Here is a 25,081-nt window from a genome sequence, read left to right on the forward strand (position 1 = left end):
CAACCCTGTCTAGGGGAAACATGGAGGGAGTGGTGGGGAGTACAATATGGGTATGCTCAATGTATATTTGTGCTTATATGAGAATATCCTTACTGTAACACAGTATTATGTACAATGAAAATATACAATGAAAAGAGTCCTGATTTGAGCTCTACTATGGTACTTTCTGGGCAGCACCACCAAGAATTCTCTCATTATGGCAGTGCTTCTAGTTGTTAGTGTTTAAATATTTCATTTTGAAAGTGAGTAGAGCCTCAGATGGCGCTCATGCGTGTACTTGTAACAGTACCAACTTGCTAGTGCATTTCTACCAACTGGACACTACATTCATATGCCCTTATTTTCTTCTATGTCTAGCCCATTGTTGTATGTGCTCTCCCCTGTGCTCCCAACAGATGTTTATTGTTGCACTGTCTTAATGTAATAAAGAGGCAAATACAGTAGAAGGCTGACCAGCATAGCTACTGTATCTCCTTAACAAAAAGCCCAGAAGAAATCAGGACTTCCTATGAATAGGCATATAAAAACATATATGGCATATAATTTTAAGAAAAAAGTATGATAATACAGGACTGTAAGATATTGGTGTATAGCTGTGACAAGTAAGAGATTTTCTCATTTTAAAATTAATAACACAGTCCTGAGACAATCACTTTTTTGATGGTGTGAAATAAGTAGTTTTTGAAGTATAAGTAGATTTAAGTTGCTAATGTGTAGATATGAGTTTCACTGAGAATTCACCAGTGGAAGTAAGGTTTGGATTTGGAGTGTGCTAATTTGCTTGAGTTTACCAGCATTGTGAAATAAAAATGAGTCTCACAACATCTCACTTAGCAGTGAAATTATTTGCACATTAAGAAAGAATTAGCAAACAATAAAAATATAATATGTATAGGAATTAAAAATTTAAATGACTTCTTTGTTGTAGTGATATATCAAAATATTTGATTGTAATAGTCTTATCAGAATTTTCCTTAATTTTTGCTTGCAGAATGCTTCTATGCTGAAGCAGCAATATGATGAATTCTTTTTTTTTTTCTTTCTTTTCCTTTCCTTTTTTTTGATACAGGGTTTCTCTACATGGCCCTGGCTGTCTAGTTTACTACACAGACCACGCTAGCCTGGAACACAAAGAGATGCCTCTGCCTGCCCCTGCCTCCTGAATACTGAGATTAAAGGGAGTATGCCCCACACCCACACAATGAATTCTTAAATGTTTATAATTAGCTACAAAATAAACTCATTATAGTACATTTAATTTATGTAAGGCAATTATATAATACAAAATTGGCCACTAACACATTCTTTCTAGTTATTATATTAAGCTTGTTTATATTTCTTCATGGACAAAATTCTAGGATTCTCAAGAAATCATCTACTGTTGGGATTTTAGTCTTTATGCAGGTAGTTGGATTTACCGTAATTTGATGCAGACATCTTTCCGTCTGTTTCCTTTTTTTCTGGACGGAATTTCTCCACAGTGTTTGTTGCAATGGATAAGTAAGCTGTGCTTTTACAAAATGATATCTAAAACATCTCTCTAAATTTTAGACTTCTTATTCCACATTTGAAAATGTAGGATTAATTTAAATTGTAGTATTATTTGGATTTCTAGCTTTTACTTTTCTTAAAATGAGTTAATTTATATGATTTATCATTTCAATCTTTAAGATAAGTCAAGTTACCTCTCCTCTTCTGTTATTTCAGCTGAGAAATAAGGAGAAGGGTTTGGTTCATCACAGTAATAATAAATGAAGGAATACATGTTGACATTTTTGTCCTGAATAGCTCTTAAAATTTGTTTATGTATATACAGAAAAAGTGCAATGAAATAAAATTGTATTCAGGGTTGTGACACATAATTGTGACAGCAGCTGGCCTCACCAATACACTGAAAGAAGATGCCTTGCGTGTTGTAGGCATCCCACACGCCTTACCTGAAAGAAGATGCCTTGCGTGTTGTAGGCATCCTGCCCACACGGCATCCCACACGCCTTACCTGAGCCATTCTTCAGATAGCCATTTGCATCAACTGTTGTGTACATGATGTACGGTCCAGGCTGATTCACTCCAAAGGGCTGCATAAGAAAGGGAATGGTTGGTCTTGGAAAGTAAGGGAATGATTTGAATTTTAGGAAAATTTATTATATAGTAAAAAAAAAAAAAAACCCCAAAAAAACAAAAAAACCAAAATGAAGAATATTTATTCTTAGAAATTTTCATACATTTATAAACTGTATCTTGATCATACTCAACCTGGCTCTCAAATTCCTAGCTCCAAAGACCCAAGACCTCACCCCACTTTTGTGTTCTCCTCTTTTGAAAGAGCCCAATGAGCCTAAAACTTCAGTGCTGCATGCTTATGCATGTGCATATGTGGGGAGGGGCATCTACTAGAACACAGACAATCCACCAGCAGCCACAAACCAATTCTTCATTTTTCTCTCATAAATTAACATCCCAACTTCAGTTTTCCCTCCCTTCTCTCCTCCAAGTCTCCCATCTCCAACCCCAGATCCACTCCTCCTCCTTTCTCTTCAGAAAAGGGAAGGCCTCCCAGGGATATCAACCAAACATGGCCTATCAAATTAAAATAAAACTAGGCACATTCCCTCATATTAAAGCTGGACGAGGCAACCCAGTAGGAGGAAAAGGGTCCCCAAAGCAGGAAAAAGCGTCAAAGACAGCCCCTGCCCCCACTGTTAGTAGTACCACAGGAACCTCAAGCTACACAATCATAACATATATGCAGAGGATGTAGGCCAGACCCACACAGGCTCCCTGATTGTTGGCTCAGTCTCTGTGAGCCCCTAGGTACCCTGGTTAGCTGATTCTGTCGGCTGTTTTCTTGTGGTGTCTTGATACCTCTGGCTCCTGTAATCCTTCCTTTCTCTCTTCTACAGGATTCCCAGAGCTCTGCCTAATGATTTGCTGTGGATCTCTGCATCTGCTCCCATCGGTTGCTTGGTAAAGCTTCTCTGATGACAATTATGCTAGACACCAGTCTGGTTACATAAGATGGCTGGTTTGGGTACCATATTCCCTATTACCAGGAGACTTTGCTAGGGTCACCATTGTAGATTCCTGAGAGTTTTAACTGAGTATTTTAAAGACCTAATGTTTCTACTTTATAAGGGTAAATATTTTAAGCAAACTTTTCTTTATTATTCTGGTTTCATAGGGAACAAAACTACAAGAGTTTTGGAGTGAAGGATGCAGATTGTGGTAGAGAGTACCTGAAATACTCTTGAGTTTGACTACCAGTACTGAGAAAACCTCAAACCTGAAAACAGTTTTATCATTACATTTCTTCTTCTTTTTCCTCCTCTTCTCTGTCCTCCTCCTCATCTTCTTCCTCCTCCCCTCTCTTCTTTTTTCCTCTTCTTTTAGTTTTTTGACACAAAGTCTTCCTACATAGCCCTGGAACGCTGTAGACCAGGCTGGCCTTGTACTCAGATCTACCTGCCTTTGCTTTTCAAGAGCTGGGATTAAAGGCATGCACCATCACACTCATCGTGTTATATTTATACTGAATTGGACATATGCTACAATTTCTTACTAATGTACAAAAATGTCAAATTCTATTTATAATTGAGTGAAAATATTGACTTTTAGTTCTGTCACATTTAATCTTTTACACATTTAGAGAATATTACTTTCCAGGTTTTCCTGAGAAACTCAGAGCCTAATGGGATTGGCAGTTTATCTCAACTTGTATACCATTTCCTATTTATAGAACTGTCTTTAAACTTTACATAAAATGATAGATTTCCTCTCTTCGAAATCAACTCTAATCAAAAAGGGTATAAAATGTAGCTTGTAATGAACATCCTATTAAAAGTTAACAAATGCTTGAGAAATTTTTGTTTGAAAATTTATGACAAAAATAAAATGTTAGTGATCTTAGCAAAACTGACTTTCAAACCGAAGGAGAAAGCTTGAGCTGGGCTGTAGCTCAGCTGGTAGAATGCTTGCCCAGCATGTATAAGGTCCTGGGTTTGATTCTAGCATCACACAAAGTGCATGGTGGGGTACCTATAATCCTGAACACAGACAGTGGAGATCAGGCTCAAGGCCAGCCTGAGTACATGAGACCCTATTGAGTGGGGTGGGGGCGGGGGAAGAGGAGGGGGAGAAGGAGAGTGAGGAGCGAGAGAGAGAGAGAGAGAGAGAGAGAGAGAGAGAGAGAGAGAGAGAGAGAGAGAGAGAGAGAGAGAGAGACTTCTGTGTTTTAATCCCTATCGTCTTCTTTGCATTTTTATGAATGTAGGTTCTACTGATGACAAACCAAAAATTTTTCAAGCATTTGTCATCTAGTTTTATCAGACTTGCTTCAGATGACATCTTTTCTCCTTAACTCCCTCAACTGTGCTGGAATACAGCAGTAGCAACTACTCTAATAGATGCAGCTTCTTCATTAATCTACCTTTAAAGTTGAAACCTACTGTTGATTCTGCATCCACCCTTAGCTTATAGAAAATGCCTTGGTGTTGTAGAGGATGTAGTGATGCTTCATTTTGGCCCTGTGTGCCAGGACAAAGACACTCACTTCCTGGATTCTGCTGCTAGCTCACAGCTGGATTCGACTTGACCAACTCTTCTCAGCTCAGGGAGCTGTGTCACACATCTGAGTGCACTATCTGATTACTGTAGGAGTTGAGAGGCCCTTGCCCTCTGCCTCAGTCGAGGCTGTCTGAAGAATCACCTCAGTTTTAGGGCTCTCCATGCATTGTAAACCAACCTCTTTCTTCCTGCCAACCCTGCTTTCCTCACTACTTTAGTTATCGTTCCCAAGTACAGTCAAGATGTCTCGACTAGTTTCTCAACTATATATACATGAAAGTATTGGAATTGTAGTGCTTTAAATGGATTGTAAGGATTTGAGACTATAATCAAAACATCTAGCTTTGTGTTGAAATTTCTGACTTGACTCCAAGACTTAGGAAACTTTAATTTTTCTGAGACTCTGTGTGTGTGTGTGTGTGTGTGTGTGTGTGTGTGTGTGTGTGTGTGTGTGTATGGTGGTTAATAATTTTTGAGGCCTGAGAGATTGCTCAGTGGGTGAAAGCCTTGCAAGCCTTAAGAGCTGAGTTCAGACTCCTGTGAAAGCTGGATCCAGTGATTACTGTCTATGATGCCAACACTCCTTTGATAAGATGGGAGGCAGAGCCAAGAGAATCCCTTGAAGCATGTGGGCCAGTTAGCCTGGAGTATGCAGCACAGTGGCAAAAACAAGAGAGACCAGCTCTCCAACAAGATGGAAAGGTGAGGACAAACTCTGGAGGCTGTCTGCAGACTTCCACGTGTGCCTGCCCTATCAACACACACACACACACACACACACACACACACACACACACACACTGTTTAGAATGTGCATGATTCTGTGCTCTCTATCAGCTATGCAAAGGTGAATAATAAGGTTCTTTAGGGTTGCATTCTCCTGTAGATAGGCATCTCATGTTAAACAAATGGGAAGGCAGCAATGGGAGGGCCTCATAAAACACTCGGTAAAGGCAATGATCCTTACACAGACATTTGTTTTTAGTTTCGTCTTGTTTTAAGATACAGTTTCCTGGATCACAGGCTGGCCTCAAATTTGCTATATAGTTGAAGATGATCTTGAACTTCTCATTTCCCCTGGCTTCACCCACTGTGTACTGGGATTATAGACATGTACCACCATGCCTGGTTTTATGCAATACTGAAGATCAAACTCAAGGCTGTGCTAGCTAGCAAGCCTTCTACTAATTGAGCTACAACCTCAGTTGTATAGTGATAACTTTTTATGGAAAGGTACCAAAATTCTAGCATTTCCTTGAGTAATAATGGATACTGCTGTGGGATGGTCTGTATGTCAAGTGTGTTGCTGATTGGTCAGTAAATAAATCACTGATTGGCCATTGGCTAGGCAGGAAGTATAGGCGGGACAAGAAAAAGAATTCTGGGAAGTGGAAGGCTGAATGGGGGAGACACGGCGAGCCGCCATCAGGACAAGGAAGATGTAAGGTACCAGTAAGCCATGAGCCATGTGGCAAAGTAAAGATTAATAGAAATGGGCTAAATATAAGAGTAAGAGCTAGACAATAACAGGCCTGAGCTAATGGCCAAGCAGTTTAAATAATGTAAGAGTCTGTGTGTTTATTTTATAAGTGGGCTCTGAGACTGGCGGGACTTGGTGGTGGGAGTTGGAGAGAAATTCTCCAGCAACAAATGGCGCCCAACGTGGGGCAAGAGTTTCCACCTAAAAACTTAGAAAAAAGATTCTAAAACGGACCTAAAAACAGCTTCCTAATTGTCTCTCTCAAATGAGCGGCAGCTGCCGGTTTGAGCTACTGGCGGGTTCCTGGCGTGCATGCTCGACCTGCAGTATGGCGGGAATGAGGCCTCTGCAAGTAGCACATTAAACTGTGTGGTGGATTTAGCCTTTGCTAGTACAAAACAAAAAAAGAGGTTTCTGGGCTACACGCTACTTTGGTAAAAGTGTAGACCCACTATTTCTGAGAGTTATGGCTCCCAGAGCTGGCGGAAAGCGGACCGCCACCATGTTGGGAAGCTGAAGTGGGCGGAGCCAGCAGCCACTGCGCCGTTTCAGGCTTAGAAGGCTGCACTTTAAAGCAATAGGCTCAAGCTAATATAAAAAAAAAGCCACGTAAAGATGACTACCACACAGAGAATCTGGATTATGTTCTCTTTGATATTCGTAACTGCAGAAAAACATTTGATTGTAAAAGCTGTTGAGTTATGCCAAAATGTATATTTTAAAGGTACCTTGACTTCAAAATTTGGATATAAGGATATGTTGCTTTGGAAAAGAGTCTCTGCTCTTGTTTCCACAGAAAGCCAGAGACTATGGATTTGTTCCAGATTAAGATACATCAGGTTTGACCAGCCAAGACCCCCTGAAAGGTCTCCAGTGACACCATGGCCCAGATGATTCAACATCCAAAATGGTTTCAAGGCAACTGGCTCAGACGATACAGCCTCATGGACTACTCCATGATCCTAAAATTTTCTTTCTGTCCCCATAAGATACAGCGCCCCCCTCCAGCAGGAAGTAGTAAGAGAAGCTACGCCCAAATTCCCAAATATACCAAGCTGGCTTTAGAGATGGAATTGGCTCACTCCCCCTCTAAACCCAGACATATTGCTCAAAAAAAAAAAAAAAAAATGGTTAAGAGATTCTTGTGTCCCAAATCAGAAGAGCCCTCTGGTGTGGGACAGAGAAAAAACAATATTTTTATTTAAATCAGGTTGATTATAAATACAATCTCTTTCTAAAACAAAAAGGGGGGTAGTTTAGATATGATAGGATAAAAGTAGATTAATGAACCTACTTTTAAAGAGTAACAACTTGTTTAAAATGTTTTACATTGCTATAGATTTTAGTTTATTGATACAAATTTAAACTTAATTTTGTTATACTGTATATATATTTCTATTCTTGTTTGAGGTATTATGTTTATGTAACTCATTTAAAATTATAATGGATAATTAAAAAATAGATTAATAATTAGTCATCTATGATAATCATATTTGTAGCCATGTTAGTTAAGTCTTCTAGGTATACATAGTTATATTTCAGATAGATAGATAGTCTTCAAACACTTCAAAGACCTACAGAATATGGCATTTAAAATGTTTTAAAAATTTAGACTTTCTAGACAATGAGACATGTCTGCTCCTGACAGCACCGATTTACTTCAGAGAGGAGGATGGGCATCAAAGACACTCCATACGGAGTTTATCTTCACCTTGACAAAAATAGCCATTTGGGCAAGAAACTGTTCTTGCCTGGACTGCCTGATCAACTGGACATGCAGGACCCATACAAAGGTGACCACTGAACTTTGCTTGACAAAATGGTCCTTCAGGTTCCTGCTTTGCAGAGAAAACTGCCAGACATTCTACAGGACACAGAGAAAAGTGAATAAGAGACTCTAGGCCTATGGGCTGAAGACAGATGCCCCAACTTTACAAGAGAACTTTGAATGACTGTCCAAGCTGCCAGCTGTCTCTGTCTACCCTACAAGACTCCTAAAAGTTGCTTATATCCTTCTCCATTTCTCAGGTAGTAGTATATCCTTCTGAGGTCTTTGATGTGGTTAAAGACTAGATACTTACAATTTTCCTTAGTTATAATAAAAGATAAGTTAGATATAAAACCTTAAACTTACAAATATAAGATAGATAGGATCTCTTCTTTAATATTGTAACTATAATTCTTGCTTGATAATTGTTTTGTTATATGTAATTTTACTATGTTAAAGTTAAAACCTTCCTTTTTAAGAAAAGTAAAGGGGAAGTGCTGTGGGATGGTCTGTATGTCAAGTGTGTTGCTGATTGGTCAGTAAATAAATCACTGATTGGCCATTGGCTAGGCAGGAAGTATAGGCGGGACAAGAAAAAGAATTCTGGGAAGTGGAAGGCTGAATGGGGGAGACACGGCGAGCCGCCATCAGGACAAGGAAGATGTAAGGTACCAGTAAGCCATGAGCCATGTGGCAAAGTAAAGATTAATAGAAATGGGCTAAATATAAGAGTAAGAGCTAGACAATAACAGGCCTGAGCTAATGGCCAAGCAGTTTAAATAATGTAAGAGTCTGTGTGTTTATTTTATAAGTGGGCTCTGAGACTGGCGGGACTTGGTGGTGGGAGTTGGAGAGAAATTCTCCAGCAACAGGATACTTTGATAACTACCAAATACAAATATCAACTTTGATTGTAACTTAGGACTATTTTGCGTATATTTACTTATCCTGAAGATAATTTAAAAAAGATTATTTATATACTGATTTTATGTGTATGAGTGTTTGCCCGCACGTATGTATGTACTCCATGTGTATACAGTACCCGAGAAGCCCTCAAGAGGGTGTCAGATCCCTAGAAGAAGAGTACAGATAGCTGTTAGCCTCTGTGTGGGTGCTGAAAACTGAACCTGGGGCCTCCACAAGAGCAGCAAATGCTCTTAACCACTGAGCCACCTCTCTAGGCCCCTGAAGAAAACTTCATAGAAATATCTGTGATGAAGAATCAAGTTTACTTACTGTGATCTTACGAGGACAGTCATTAGAACATAGACCACTAAGAACTGTGGAAAGATAAAGAACAGCCTATTACTACCGTCATAAGCTTACATTAAAAATACAATCTAATTTCCCCCCAAAGTCTATTAATACATTCACTGACTTATGACCACAGATAAGAACCAGCTCAATTTCTGAGAAAATTAAATTTCACTTTATACCTATATGTCTTTAAAAATTAATTTAAAAAACTTAAAAAATCTGTTCACTTTATACATATGTCTTTAAAAATTAATTAAAAAATTTGAAATCTTTGTGTATGTTCCTGTGTTGGGGTGTCGATGTCTACATGACACAGTGTATGTGTGGAGTTCAGAGGTCAACTCTAATAGTGTTAAAAAGAGCTATCCTCAGCACTAATTCCTCTCAGTCAATGCGAAAGGAAGTGAACCTTTAAAATATGACCTAAGGAGAAGTCCTTGGACAGCTAATATGCCTAATGAGGAAACGTGATGCTCATGAGGGAAAGGTGGCAAAGATGTCCACTCTTATTCTTTCTAGCTAGCACAGTAAGACATAAAAGGCATGGAGATTAGAGAAAGAAATTTGTTCCTTTTTGAAAATGGCTATCTATAAAGAAAAATTCTCCCAAAAACTATTTTATAAAATACCTTCCCAGAATCAGTGAGTCCAATGAGGCTACATTGAAGTATTTATTTCTACATACTAAAAATGAACATGTAAAAACCAAATTAAAACACACAGCCATATTTAAAGTCTTTGCAAAGAGTGCAGGCATACACATAGTAAATACATAAGCCTTTATGAGCACAGACACCACTGGGACAGGAACTTGTTACAGAAAAGAAACATCGCAGGGAAATGAGAAGCCAAATTCTCACTGCTACAGAGGATGTATATAGAGAGACTGCAAAGAACTTGGAAGTACTGTGTGGGTTAAAAATGTAAGTAGTGGCAGGAATCCACAGTTTTATCATACATGTGACCAGATGTGTATAAATGTGAAGCCTGACTTCAGTTTTCCTACTTTTGTCCCAAAGGAACCTGGAAGAAATGACAAAACACTAACATGTACACCAAGCATCCAGAGCCTGGGTTTACATGTGATTTAAGGCACAGGGCCAGTGCTGGACAAAAGGAATATCTGAATGCCAGCCAATTATGTGGAAGGATGGGGCTGTGGATAGAGCTCAGCAGTTAAGAGCTCTTGCAGAGGACCCGGGTTTGGTTCCCAGAACCCACATGGTGGCTTACAACTCTTCTTTTTTTTTTTTTTTTTTTTTTTTCCGAGACAGGGTTTCTCTTGTGTAGCTTTGCGCCTTTCCTGGAACTCGCTTTGGAGACCAGGCTGGCCTCGAACTCACAGAGATCCGCCTGGCTCTGCCTCCCGAGTGCTGGGATTAAAGGCGTGCGCCACCACCGCCCGGCTTGGCTTACAACTCTTAACGCCAGTTCCTGAAACCCTCTTAGGACCTCTGAGGGTTCCTGCATGCATGTGGAACAGATACACACACTCAGGCAGCCACACACAATCTAATAAATAAATGTAAAAAAAAAAATGTAGAAAGAATGATGGCAAAGCAGGATCATTATTTGACAAAAGTTGAGGCAGGAGCTATCAATAGACTCCAATGGTAGCAGGTAAAAGTTTGATATAAAAAGGATACAAGTAATATCAGAATGCCTGTCTGTAGGATTAGGGAAGGGAAAAACAGTGAATGCAGGAGAGAGAAAACTGGTCATCTTGGGGCTGGACAGATGGCTTTGCAGTTAAAAGTACTAGCTGCTCTTCTGACTTGAGTTCAATTCCCAGCACCCACATGGCAGCTCACAACTGTCTATAATTTCACTTCCAGGGGACCTGACACCATCACACAGACATACATGCAGGAAAAACACCAATGCACATAAAATAAAAATAAGTAAATTAAAAACCAAACAAACAAACAACTGGTCATCTCAGGGGTAAAGAGACTGCTCAGTGGTTAGGAGCACTTGTTCTCACAGAGGACCAGGATTCTGTTTCTAACACCAAAATGTGGTTCACAACAGTCTGTAACTTCAGTTCAAGGAGATCCAATCCCCTCTTCTGACCTCTGAGGGCTTACAGGCACACATAAGGTACACAATACGTACATGCAGGCAAAACACTCATACACATATAAAAAAACCAAACTGTTCATCTCTATGAGCAGGTGAGCAGTGTGCACCATGTGCCTCCTGGTCCAATGATCTGGAAGTGCAGAACCCCTGCTCTGCAATTCCTTGCTGTGGAGTTTTGCCAAAAAGGGGTAACTGGAGTTAGATAGTGAGGAAACAGGATTATCTAACAATAAAAATTTTGAATTCTTTAAAACCAATGGAGATAAAAATAGAAAATGACTGAAAAAGTGTCCTAGATTGAGGAAGCCTGGAAAGATGTGAAAAATTCAACATATCCTGGGCAGAATACTAAACCAGAAGAGGAAGAGAGTCATTGTTGGGACAGCTGGTATATCTGAATGGGGCCTATGTATAGCTAGCATGATGTTCTGCTGAAGTTCATTTCCTGGTCTAGAGGTTGTACATGCATTACACAGGAGTGTGCACTTGTACCAGAAAATGAGTAGAAGGGAAGAGAGAGAGGAAAGGGAAGGAAGGAGGAAAACAAGATGAATGGTAACATCTAAAATACTCACCAATGACTTTAACAAAATAAGCATCTGCTTCAAAGTTATTTTTGAGTGTATGAATGGCGACATCATTCTTGGTGTATCCTTTACTGAGTACTATAATGTCCAAAATTCCCTGAAAAAACAAAAATTGTACTACTAGGTGAAAGAAAAAGACCACTGTGTGACTTGTGCTATAGATTGAATAATTGCTACACCAAAGGCTCCTTGGCAGCCTGCGGGAGGTGGTGGGATCTTTTGGGAGGTAAGGCCTGTGCATGGGTATGTTCCTGATGTCCCTGAAGGGGTATTGTGACTTCAGCTTCTCCTATCTCTCTCTGCTGTTAGGCCATCACAGGCGAGCTGGCCTCCTCTGCCATGTGCTCCTGCCATGGTGTACTGTGTGCTACACTGGCCAAGAGACAGCATCTAGTGACTGTGGACTGAAACCCTTCGTCCTTGGAAGTTAATTTTCTCAGGGAGTTTGTCATTTGTACAACCTTAGTAGGTTGATGTTTGAAATAAGTTTACTGAAAATATATGCACACAATTTAAATAGGAAATAAAAAGAAAATAGTCCTGGAATTAATTGTTAACATTTTGTTATATTTCCTTCTGGTCATATGTACATGCACAGTGAATTTTTTTTTTTTTTTTTTTTAAAGACAGAGTCTCACTATGTAGCCTTGGCTGGCCTGAAACTGGCTAGCCAAGTTTGTAGATCAGGTTGGACTCAGATTTACAAAAATCCACCTGCCTCTGCTTCAAAAGTACTGGAATTAAAGGTGTGTGTCACCACACTTAGCCCTAAAATTTCATTTTTAGATTCATTACTGTGTGTGTGAGGGGGTGTGGGGGATAGGGAGTGTAATGTGGAAGTCAGGGACAACTTTCAGGAACTCGTTCTCTTTTTTCACAGTAGGTTTTGGGGATCCAACTCAGGTTTCCAGACATTTGCAGCATATGCTTTTTACATGTAGTAGAAGCTCATTACTTTGTGCAGGAATTTTCAGCTCCTCTGCAAACGTGGCCAAGTTCCCTGTTGCGGGGCCTGCGGCACTGGTACCACCTTTCCCTCCCTCTTTAACACGTAGAAATTCAGTTCATTTTATTGTAGAAAAAACAAACATTAATTTAAAGTTGACACTCTTCTGCATCTCATGATGTTACTCATTTTCATTTTATAAATTTTTGCAGCGTATTTTTTCCTGTAAATTGACTATATTTTTCTAGAGAATTTTTGGTGACATCAGTTTCTATGAATACTTTTATATTAAGGATATTAATTATTTCACTCATTTGTAGCATTTCTATTTTCCATATTTAAAAATAATTAAAAATTTCATTTATTATATTTTTTGATGTATAGAAATTAAAAATTGATTTGTAGGCAATTTTGTTGATTTTTTTTCTCTTGTAATATTTCTACCAATTACTTTTATGCTTGGAAACTGCTAATGAAAAATGAAATGAAATGAGATTTGGCAGCAGGAAAAGCAGAAGGAAATGTGGGTATCAATAATTCATCATTGAGTATAAGCCTCTTAAACCCAAAGCAAAATAGAACAACAAAATAGAAAGGTTAATGAAGACATAAATGTTCTGATGGGCTTTTACTTTCTACAGTAAACTATCTGCAAGGATATATGTGGGTAAGTTAACTTTATATTCTTTAAAAGCTTTTTTTCTTCCTCTAAGTAGGAAACTAGCTCTCTCTTTAGCTCACTTGGCAACTGTGACAGAGCCCTAGAAGTGGCAGCAGAGATGCCTTGTTTCACTTAATAAGTGTGGTGGATGCACTCTTCTGCTGTCTGTGTGGGTACCTGTTGGTTCTGCTTTTGGTCAGCTGATGAACATGTATATCTGCTAGTCTTAAAGCACAATTTTGCAGCAGTTTATTCCAAATAAGCACAGGAAGAGCAAACATTTTTTCTTTTTTCTTTTTTTTTTTATCAATGGAATTCTGATAAGCTTTTAAGATTTATTTATTTATTATGTATACAGTGTTCTGTGCTACATGTATGCCAGATCTCATTACAGATGGTTGTGAGCCACCATGTGGTTGCTGGGAATTGAACTCAGGACCTCTGGAAGAGCAATCAGTGCTCTTAACCTCTGAGCCATCTCTCCAGCCCGAGCAAACATTTTCATATTCAACTACAGAGATCAACTATTCCTAACATTAGTCAGCCCCCACCCCTATTTAACATTAAAAGAGGTTTTCTTTAATGAATCATTCTCATTCCATTTGCTCGTATATGAAGCTACAGTGAAATGACCTAGATAGCAATTAAACTCTAAGCACACATGACAGTTCTGAACTCACATCTTCATAGATATCAAAAAAGGTGGCAACCACGGCATCTTTGATTAGATTTAGGCCTGCTAGGTCCCAGTAGACTTTAAACATCCGATGCACTTCCTCACAGCTCGCATTATTGCACGGGACGTTCTCCAGTAAGAAGGCTTGCTGAGTGCTGTGTGACAGACAAGAGATAGGTATTCAGTTAAAATCAGTGCTGTGAAGCAGCAGCTGTCCTTTATCTTCCAGACGGTCCATGTAAAATTCTGGGGTTACTGGACTGGGATGAGAAATGCTCTGTCCTCTTTAATGTGGAGTTTCTACATCCATCCCTCCTTCATGTTTCCACTTGCAGTTTAAGTTCCTGGGGTAACATTTTAGATGTGCTGCTTTCCTTTACAAAGCTCAGGAGGATCGTGAAGGTTATAGAAGGACAAAGAAGAAAAGAACAAAGAACATGCTAGGGAGATGAGACCGTCTGCAGGGGTCTAGTGCCGGGCTCATGTGGAATCGCTCCACATGGGGAGTGGGTCATTGGCGCTGGAGCTGCATTTGGAGCTGCATTTGAGGCACCCATGTCCCAGTCAGCTACCCTACTCACCTCTGACCCTCTACAGAACCTCAATAAGCTCACTGTTTCACCGAGACAGATGTGTTTCTTTGGTCTGATCAGAGCTCTTTCTAGAATGAACAGATCTTTGCTCTCATCTCTTTAAGTCCGACACAGATGTGTATTAATGACCAATGAATATCTGAATTTGAATTAGGACTCTTGATTTCCCAGTCTTGTAAATCATGGTGTTCACAATTTCCAGTGTAAAGTAATAGTTTACAACAGAAACTTTTAGCGAAGTCACACAATTTAAAACACCATTCTTACTATTAATTTGTGTCTCGTATAGGGAGAGTCAGCATCTTATTTTTAAAAGTAAAATTTCATTTAAGCCTCACAGAGAAAAATTATGACCATTTGTTTCTGAAACCTTGGGGAAAATGGTCTTGATTCAGTTTTTCTGTATTTTTGACAATTATATATAATGCGCCATTTAAAAAATTGTTTTATTTCCAAAATGGTTATAGGAACTATTATAAAATTCAGGCAACAGGAACATTTAAAAAGTAAAAAATAATTTCTTTTCACAGATAACCACTGTAAATACATTGGTATGCATCTTTCTAAGACTGCTAGGCACATACAAGTATGAAAATACATTGAGAATACTACAGCAATAAATGTGGATGTGCAAATATCTCTATCTCCCTTAACTCAAAAACACCAAACCTAGTTAGGTTCTGTTCACATATTCTAAGGCTTTTTTTCTTTACGTAATATAGTATACTCACAGAGAAAATGTGTATAATCTGATGGAAGACACAGATTTGACACACTGAAAACCCCCTCTCTAGACATTGCATCCTGTTTCTCTCTTCCTCCTGGCCGGTCACTTTTCAACTCCACTATACCAGTAAGCTGTCATTCACTTTAACATTTAACTCCCAGAGCTAGTGAGGTTATGTGTCTCAGAGGAGAACTTACTGCCCCACTTCACTAGACCAGTATAATTCCCAACTGCTTTTTAAAATTTAACCTTGTCCTCACAGGGAAGTACAGTTCTCACAGAGCCCATTACAGAAAACCACAAGGGTTATAATCAGCTGATCTGGGGAAGTCCATCCCAGCGATCAATCTACAGCACAACTGTACACCTAAGACTCGGGGAGCATTGAGGAAGAGGGGTGAAAAGAGTGCAAGAGCCAGAGGACCAGGAAGTCTGCTATGAGACCGTCTTAGAAATGACAAGGAAGCTACACCCACAATATTTCAACAAAATGGCTGCCTAATGAAAATCTCAACAACAACACCAACAGACATACTTATGTGGGGAAATCTCCCAGGGGCTCCCACCCACAGACAAAGGTCAACAGGCAACTATTGACTTCTAAGAGAGAATGAATTAAGTTTTTCCCAGGGATGAGCCCCCTAAATGGTTTTTCAATACAAAATGGTCAGCCCTGAAATCACACGAGAAACACCAAATGGACTTAGCAGGTTTTATTTATATAATTGCATCTCATCCTTCTTCTCCCTCTCTCCCTCTCCTCTCCTCTTCCCTCCTCTTCTCTTCTCTTCTCTTCTCTTCTCTTCTCTTCTCTTCTCTCTCTCTCTCTCTCTCTCTCTCTCTCTCTCTCTCTCTCTCCTTCTCCGTGTGTGTGTGTGTATGTGTGTTAATGATAATGATCAAAGAAAAAGAGGCCATCAAAATGAAGGGGTCATGGAAAGGATTGGAGGGAGGAAAGGGAAGGGGAGAAGCGATGTAATTAGATTTTAATTAAAAATCTAAAAATGTAGAAAATATTTACTTTCCTGTGTGTATGTGTATTCACTCATGCATGTGCACACACATGCTCGTGCAAGAACTGGAACTGGAGTTAGAGGCAGTTATGAGCCCCTGAGGTGGGTGCTGGGAACCAGGCTGGTCCTGTGGAAGAGTAGCAAGCATTTGTAACCACTGAACAGTCTCTCCAGCTCCTGTATTCCTTTTCTTGAGAACAGACTATTCAGCTCATCAGCCTATTTATTGATTGGGTGATTAGGAATGCGAAGGTTTAGTTTTTGTTGTTCTTTATATATTTTAGATAATAATACTCTGATGTATAGTTGGCAAAGATTTATTTTCATCCTATAGGCTGTCTTTTTCACTCTGGTGAATATTTCCTTTGCTGCAAAGCAGCTTTATAACTTCATAATTCCATTTCTCAATTCTTGGGATTACTTACTGTGCTACTGGAGTTTTTTCAGAATATTTATTGTTGTGACTTTGATATTTTGTTAGCACTTTTTCCCATCCTTAAAAAATTTTTGTGTCCAATGTCTTTCACCAAGAGTTTTATACATATTTATAAAGTCATCTGTCCATATTTTTATGGCATCTTAATTAATATTAAAGGGCATCTATCAGGCTGACTAAAGACAATAGCCAATAACAACCCAGATCTATACAAGGCATTAGAGAGCAATGGGTGCAGAGAAAGTCAAGTGTGCAGGCAGATAGGAAATGCCTAAGTGAATGACATCTCTTCACAGGACAGTATTAATAACACCAGCGGAGAAACGGTGCAAAGCTGGAAGAGGCCAGACACACAATCAGTGACATGTAGTATTACTAAAGACAAAATTTAAAGGTGGGCTAAAAAAAAAAAACTAAGACATCCACTAAAGCAGTATTTACAGTAGGTCAACAAAAAGGACAAATTAAAGCATAAAAACAATATTTAAATTAAAATCACAGTAGAAAGGGAAAATAAAGAAAAAAATAAAATGGTAAACTTTAACCAAATCAACATTGGTATGAAATACAAAAAGCTTAAACCCAGATTGGTTTAAACAACTAAGACTCAAATAGTTTTTTTTTAATAAGAAATATAAAGTAGGCAATATTAAATATAAAAATAGGTTAAAAAATCAAAATCATGATAAAACTTCCATGATCAAAAAACCCACCAAGCAATAAAATGGCAGGCAACCCTGGTAAATTGTTCCTTATTAGAGAGTTGAATTTATACCATCATCCTTTTTCAGTCTGCAGGCTGGCCAGAGCCTCCCACCTTGCCAATCCTCCCTACTTGGTCCCTCCTGGGGTGGCCAATGCTCTAGCTCTGGAGAGGAGGAAGTGGCGACACTGACCTATACAGGTACGTATCCGTCTTTCCACTTTCAACGTTCACTATTGGTCACCCTGCTGGAGAGGTCAGTGTCAGTGTCAACTGATGGAGCTTCTGAGTTTGGACTCTATAGTGGATAAGAGGTTGCAAAGGCTGAGCCAATCAATCACCTAAGGCTTGGCTGTATCAAACTCCAGGTTATTTTATTCTCTTTAACATCTGGTCCTAGGAACCAAGATGGTGGCTACCTTTCTTATGTACAATACTAACTGCCTGGGCCAAGTCTCCTGCAGCCATCCCTTAAAGGGGTCACTAGGGAAAGGAAGTGGACCATTAATTAAAAAGGGGAAACATGAGGCTGGGAAGGGTAAGTTGAGAAAACAGATAGTAAGAACAAGATCTGTATGAAAAAGCCCAAGGAAATCCATTGCTTCATATAGTATCTTTAAAAATTAATAAAAGAATATAAATACCTAACCAAATTTAAGATTCAATATTACATTCTTGGGAAAAGCCTCAAAACTTGCTGAGTTAAGCTAATTATGTATTCCTTAAGGGGATTAGCATACCAATGAAAATGCATTAAAATAAGATTAAACCAGGAATGTATAGAATCACCTATTAAATCTTTTATTAAGTGGAGGACAAAGCATTTAGATAATTGACTAAAACTTGGGTTGAAAGAAGAAACAAATGTAATGGAATTAGTTCTTCTGAAATCCTAAAGACTTTCCCTCAGCCAGTTTCTTGGCTGTAGGTCAGTCACTTCAGGTGACCACCAAGCCAAGTTACATTTCACCATTACTCAGAAATGAGCTGAAAAAAAAAAAAAGATCATGATCGCTTTAAAACTGTCAAGTAATAACACGCACCAGTGAAACGTGACTTCTGTGTTAGTAAATTCATGCTAACAAATAAGTTGTTGAAATACAGAAATGTACAACTATTGTGTGAGAAAGGCTGTAGGCTTAATTTATGTTCTGGAGAAAAGTAAGTCTTTTTAATGCTGTCGCTTTCCAGCCAGCGCCATGATTCCTCCTTTAGTCTTTCTAAGAAGACTGACTATAAATTAGCATACAAAGTATTAGACTTTACTATGACATTTTCAAACAACATTCACTTTCCTCCCTCACCTTCCCCCATCTCCTGCCCAGAGCTGCCTTCCCACTCTTCTGTCCCTTTGCCCTCAGTACTCTCTTCTTTGTGGGTACCTTGTAAGTTTCATAGCCTACACACATTTACATACACCTACTTCTACACAAGCCAGAGGAGACACACACACACACACACACACACACACACACACACACACACACACACACACGCTAGGACCTGCAATGCATATGCTCAAAAACAGATTTTCTGTCTGATTCTACCACACTCTTCACTGCATTTCAAACTCCATTCTGTGAAAAACATCTGATGCTCTTCTTACTTTCATCTTCTACTTGACTTCAATATGCACGAAGAGAAGAGAATTTTTTCTGCTTGGATTTATATTTCTAAATATTTTGCTAAGTTCTTGAGCATGTATGAACTGTAGTTTTCATATCTTCAGTTGACACTGTCTATAGAGTCCTGAAAGGATGCAGAATCAATAGTAGTACATTCTATCAGAACGTGAGAATCCTAGTCTCCCCCACATTGTTATAACATTTCTTCACCTGATATTCTGTAGTACAAACTACTTCTACCTTGATTTTAAAATGCTAATTATGGGCCTAAACAAAAATGACAGTACATAAACACACAATAGTAGGTATTTATAAAGTATAGTTAAATAAAATAGAGTATATTTTAATACAAGTTTACATCTTATGCAAGCAAAGGTTTTCAAATCAGTGTGGTAAAAATCATGTAAGTACTGGATTTCTTTCATATCTGAATCCAACTAATATATAATGCTTTGTACATTGTAAGAGATCAATGTATAACTTGTAGTTATTAACAGCAGAGGATAGATGATTTTATTTCATATGCACTCTTCTTTATGGGATGTCACAAAGGAGGGATGATTACACAAACACACTTGTATACCTCAACTCGTAAAGGCATGAATAGATTTTTACAAGTAATTTTGATGCTTTAAATTATAAAATCTAATTTGTATTTCTCTTATGCACCAAAATGAAAACAGTGATCAACTCTGAGTGACTATGGAGAATTTTAGTTTATTTCCATGACTTGTATTAGAAAAACATTTAATAAATACTGTAGAAGATAAAGGTATATCAGTAGCACAATGCATTTTCAACATGCTTGAACCCCCAGGTTCAGTCTTTGGCACTACAAATTATTATAATATATCTAATAGTTCTATTTAATATGTACTAGTTCTTTTATTTACTAAAATATGAATTCCAGATCCAAGGAATCTGACATCATCTTCTGACCTCTGCTGGCACAGACACACACACACACACACACACACACACACACACACACGTAGCACAGACACACACATACACACACACACACAAACATGAATAATGAAATAAATAGAATAAATCTTTAAAACCCCACTAGTTTGTAAGCTAATTAAAATAAAAATTTTAAAGAAGGAAATGCTGGAGAGCTGGCTCAGTGGTTAAGAGCACTTGTTGCTTTTGTAGAGAACCTGGGTTTGGTTCCCAGCACCTATATTGTAGCTCACAACCATCTCTAACTCCAATTCCAGAGGATCTGATGCCCTCTTCTGGCTTCCATGAGCAATTTGTGCATGTGGTGGAAATACACACACCAAGGCAAATACTCATACACATAAAATAAAACTAAATATTTAAAAAAAAACCCGTTTTAATCATTTGTTTGTGCTAATCAGGCCAGCCCTTACAAAGCTTTAGAGTAGTGGTTGGTTATCAGGACATCCAAGCCTACATTGGAGGGTGAGAACTTTTGGTAATGCTCCGTAATCTTCAGGAAAGGTAGAGCAGCAGGAGCTGGAGTCTAGTTACAACAAATGTCATTTAATCATTTATGCCTATGTAATGAAGCCTCCCTAAAATCTACATGACTAGCTTCAGACAACTTCTGAGTTGTTATATGTGCACCTGTGAAGGTGGGATATTCCAAATCCATTAGATAAAGTCTCTCTGAGATACCATCTCACCCACTTGTCACTTGGTCGACTATTTGTAACCTTTGCACAGAAATTCAGGGCAGCATGAGAGCTAGGACCTGTGACAGTAGTCTGACATGAGAGTGGTCTTAGAACTGAACCCATGACAAATGCAGAGTCTGACACTAACTCTAGGTGGTTAGTCTCGAAGTAGGACTGAATTGTTATGAAGAAAATTAGTGCTGGAGAATCAGATACATGCAGATTGCTAATACTTTGTTGGGTAATTTTGCATTTATGTTTAAGAAAGAAACTAGAAAGTGGCCTTTAGTTTCTCTTTGGTTATAAAATGACTCCAGCTGAATTCCTTGGGCATTATAAGGTATCTGGGGAAGCTTAACTAAACATGCTTTGGCAACTGTTCAAACCACATCTAGTACTGAACATATAACTGCTATTATCCAAATGTGATATGCTGTTTCCATGCCTTATAACAGATATAAAAATGATTAACATTTATACCTTTATTACACCCCTTTATGGAAACTTGGAAATTCAAAGACATCCCTTCCCTCTGAGGACAGCGGATTAGCTTGTGTGGTGATATATTGTGTACCCTAATAAAATTTGCCTGAAGATGAGAGAACAGAAAAAGCCACTAGATCAAACATAGATACCAGGCAGTGGTCGCACACACTTTTAATCCCAGGAAGTGATGGCTGGGCGGAGAAAGGTATATAAGGTGTGAGGAGACGGGAACTAAAGGCTTTTTGGTAAAAGTGTCTCTTTCAGCTAGAGGCTTTTATGGCTGCAGCCTTTTGGGTGAGGATTCAGAGGATTTCGTGGAGTTGGTGAGATGAGATGTGGCAGTGGCTTGTTCCTTTGTTTCTCTGATCTTTCAGCATTTACCCCAATATCTGGTACAAGGTTTTTATTAAAAGACCATTTAGAGATTTGTGTTACAAGCTTGTTCCTTGCTGGGGGCAGGAATGGAAATGGAATTAGCAAAGACTAGATTTCAAACCATTAACCAGTGGTCCAAGCATCAGAGACAAAGAAAGAGAAACAAAACTGTGGTCTAATACTTGAAGGACTCCCTGGAAAGATTTAGATTTTATTTTTCCATGAAGATTAAATATGGTGCCTGGCATCTTGCACATTCTTCTGTAGGGATTAGCCAGGGAAGCCTGCATGCTCCTCCCATCCATGCACCTTTCCCAACCCCCAAGATCTAGACTAGGCCACACATACAGTGCCCCAGCACAGTCTGGTCATTCCTGTATGTGTCTCTATCAATCTTCCGCCATGACCCTCCCTCCATCCCTCCAACTCACAGGCCCCTCTAATGCCATATCCAATCCCTAGACCTTACAAGATCTATCCCCTGTACTTCAGCTTGGACCAGGACACATATCCTGCACACCATCCCAGTCCCTTGTATCTATCAGACTTTATTTCACCCAAGTCATATCCAATCTCTAGGCCCAACTTGACATACACATCCTCTACTTTGCCTCAACCCAGTCTTTCCTAATCAGACACAGAACTAACAAAAGAAGCCCATATGCCCAGATCTCACTGCAAAAATACAGACAATATGAAAGATGAAGACAGTATCTCCTCCCTCAAACCCACCACCAGTCCCATAGAAATATTTGATGATGAGAATTACCTTAATGAGCCCCTGGACACAGAATTTAAATGAACAATCATAAACTTCATCAAAAAATTCAGAGTTTAAAGAAGACACAAAGAAATAGTTCAATGAAATTTAAGAGAAAGCTTAGGGAGAATAAACACTCAAGAGATACCCAAGAAAATACAAACAAAAGGCTGATGGAAATGATCAAGACAGTCCAGGACTTAAGAAGAGAATTCAATAAAGAGAAGAGGAGTCATTTGTAATGAAGATGGAATTGAAAACCCCAGTATAATGCAAAGGAAGATGAATCAAGCAGGAGACAGAATACCAAAGCTTGAAAAAAAGTTGAGGAGCTAGACAAAATAAACAACAGAAATGAAAAATTTAAAGACACAGAGGAAAGGAACATACAGGAAATGTGGTAAAAGACTAAACCTTTGAATTACAGGGATTGATAAGGGAGAAGAATCCCAAGTCAAAGGCATAGACCAGATCTTCAACAAGGTCATAGAAGAAAACTTCCCCCCCAAACTAAGGAAAGACACAAGTATACATATACAAGAAGCACACAGAGCACCACATAGACAAGACCAGAAGAGAAATCCCCACAGCATATAAAAGTTAACAGTAAGCATACATAACAAAGAAAGTGTACTTAAAGCTTGAATAGAAAAACAGAAGTCACATACAAAGGAAAACCCATTAGAATAACAGCTGATTTCTCAATGGAAACTTTGAAAGCCAGAAGATGCTGGAGCAATGGATTCCAAATCTAAAAAGACTATGACAATCAATTAAAATAATATACCCAGGAAAAATTATATGCTTTAGTTGAAGGAGAAAGAAAACTTTCCACAATATAAACAGCCTAAAAAACTTATATTCAACAAACCAAACCCAAAGAGAATACAGGAAGCAACATTTCTGGCTGAAGAGAGGAATGAGCACAGCCAAGACTGTGGAAAGAAATATGAAGCCATAATTACTAAACACAAAGAACACAAAAACTCAACAATATAATGACTGTAATCAGTACATGTTTCAATAATAACTTGAATTATTAACAGCTTCAACTCTCTAATCAAAAGAAACAGGCTAACTGTTGTCTACAAGAAAGGCATCTTGCTTTAAAGATAGGCACTGCCTTAGAGATGGACAAGAGTGCCTCAATCAAATGAGATCAAGAAACAAGCAGGTGTCACTATTTTAATGTCTGACAAAATAGACTTAAACGAAAACTAATCAGAAGAGAGAAGGGGTACACTTCATTCTAATCAGGGAAACAAGATGTAACTATCCTAAATATAAATTCACCAAACTTATCAGTGCAAATTTCATAAAAAATGTACTACTGGAATTAAAGACAGATTAACAACAACCCAATAATAGTAGGTGATTTCAGTACCATACTTTCTCCAATACACAGGTCATCTGCTCCCCACCCCACAAAAAGCAGAAAAACACCAGAATTAAATGACATCATACATCAGATGGACTTAGGTATCAACAAGACATTCCACCCAAACACCAAAGCATCATATTGAAGCTTCACTAAAACAGAACCCACACTGGGACATAAAACAAAACTTTCCAAACTCAGAAAGATTCAAGTAACTCTTGAGTATCCTACTTGACCATAAAACAGTAAAACTTAAAACCAATAGCAAACAAATGTCTAATAAAAACACAAATTCATGTGGATTGAACATCTTACTACTGAATGGTGAATGGGCCAATGAAGAAATCACAAAAGAAATTAAAAAAAATTTCCTGAACTAAATCAAAATGAAAACACAACACAATAAAAACTCTGGAACACATTGAAAGCAGTCCTTTGAGAGAAACTTATAGTTTTAAGTACCTAGATTAAAAAAATCAGAAAGAGCACAAATAAATTACTTAATGACTACAACTCAAACAACTGAAAAACAAGAACAAACTAAATTCAAATCCAATAATAATAAAAATCAGAGCAGAAATTAATGAAACAGAAACAAAGAAAACAATACGATGAACAACAACTCCAAGACCCGGTTTTTTGAACAAAACTCATAGACCTTTGGACTACCTAAGCAAAGAAAAAAAGATATGATTCAAACTAACAAGACTGGAAACCAACAGGAAAAACTTTACAACAAACATTAAAAAAATTTTAAGGTGATACTATCTGTACTCTGTTAATTTGGAAAACCTAAAAGAAATGAACAAAGTTCTAGATTCAGCCAAACCACCAAAATTAAACTAATAAGAGATGAATAACCCAAACAGACATATACCAAATGAAGAGACTGAAAAAGTAATAAAAACCCTTCCAACCACAAAAAGTCCAGAGTTAGATGGATTCATAGCATAATTTGATCAAAGATCTTCAGCCAATCTTCCTTAAACTATTAAAAAAAAAAATAGAAACAGAAAGAACAATCTCAAACTCCATAAAAGGAGTATCACTTTAATACCCAAACAAGGTAAAGACACAACAATAAAAAGAAAACTACAGGCCAATTTCCCTGATGAACATAGATTTCAAAATGCTCAAAGAAACACTTGCAAACTGAATACTTGCAAACTGAATACATACAAAAAAGATTATCCATCACAATCAATTTGCCTTTACCCTTGAAATGCAGGGATGGTTCTACATAAGCAAGTCAATAAATGTAATAAGTTACATAAACAGATATAAAGACAAAAGTTACACAGTGATTCCCTATGACCAGG

At 38.3% G+C, this 25,081-nt stretch overlaps 1 protein-coding gene and 1 long non-coding RNA gene across 3 annotated transcripts in view; one reads left to right on the top strand and one right to left on the bottom strand.

Annotated features, from left to right (window-relative positions):
• The window catches only part of Itfg1 (integrin alpha FG-GAP repeat containing 1), a 147,158-nt gene that overhangs the window by 18,565 nt on the left and 103,512 nt on the right, over positions 1-25,081 (bottom strand). For both annotated transcript variants that reach the window (XM_059264499.1, XM_059264500.1), the window contains exons 11-14: positions 14,025-14,175; positions 11,726-11,834; positions 9,048-9,091; positions 2,000-2,078 (exon numbers count right to left, since the gene is read on the bottom strand). In XM_059264499.1, the coding sequence (XP_059120482.1) occupies positions 2,000-2,078; positions 9,048-9,091; positions 11,726-11,834; positions 14,025-14,175 (383 nt within the window). The remainder of the gene's footprint in view (positions 1-1,999; positions 2,079-9,047; positions 9,092-11,725; positions 11,835-14,024; positions 14,176-25,081) is intronic.
• On the top strand, positions 2,853-4,923 carry LOC131912022 (uncharacterized). Its single transcript, XR_009379499.1, has 2 exons — positions 2,853-2,967; positions 4,271-4,923. It is a non-coding gene; the product is annotated as an uncharacterized LOC131912022 (long non-coding RNA).

Source organism: Peromyscus eremicus, chromosome 5 (assembly GCF_949786415.1).
Source record: "Peromyscus eremicus chromosome 5, PerEre_H2_v1, whole genome shotgun sequence".
Classification (NCBI taxonomy): domain Eukaryota; kingdom Metazoa; phylum Chordata; class Mammalia; order Rodentia; family Cricetidae; genus Peromyscus; species Peromyscus eremicus.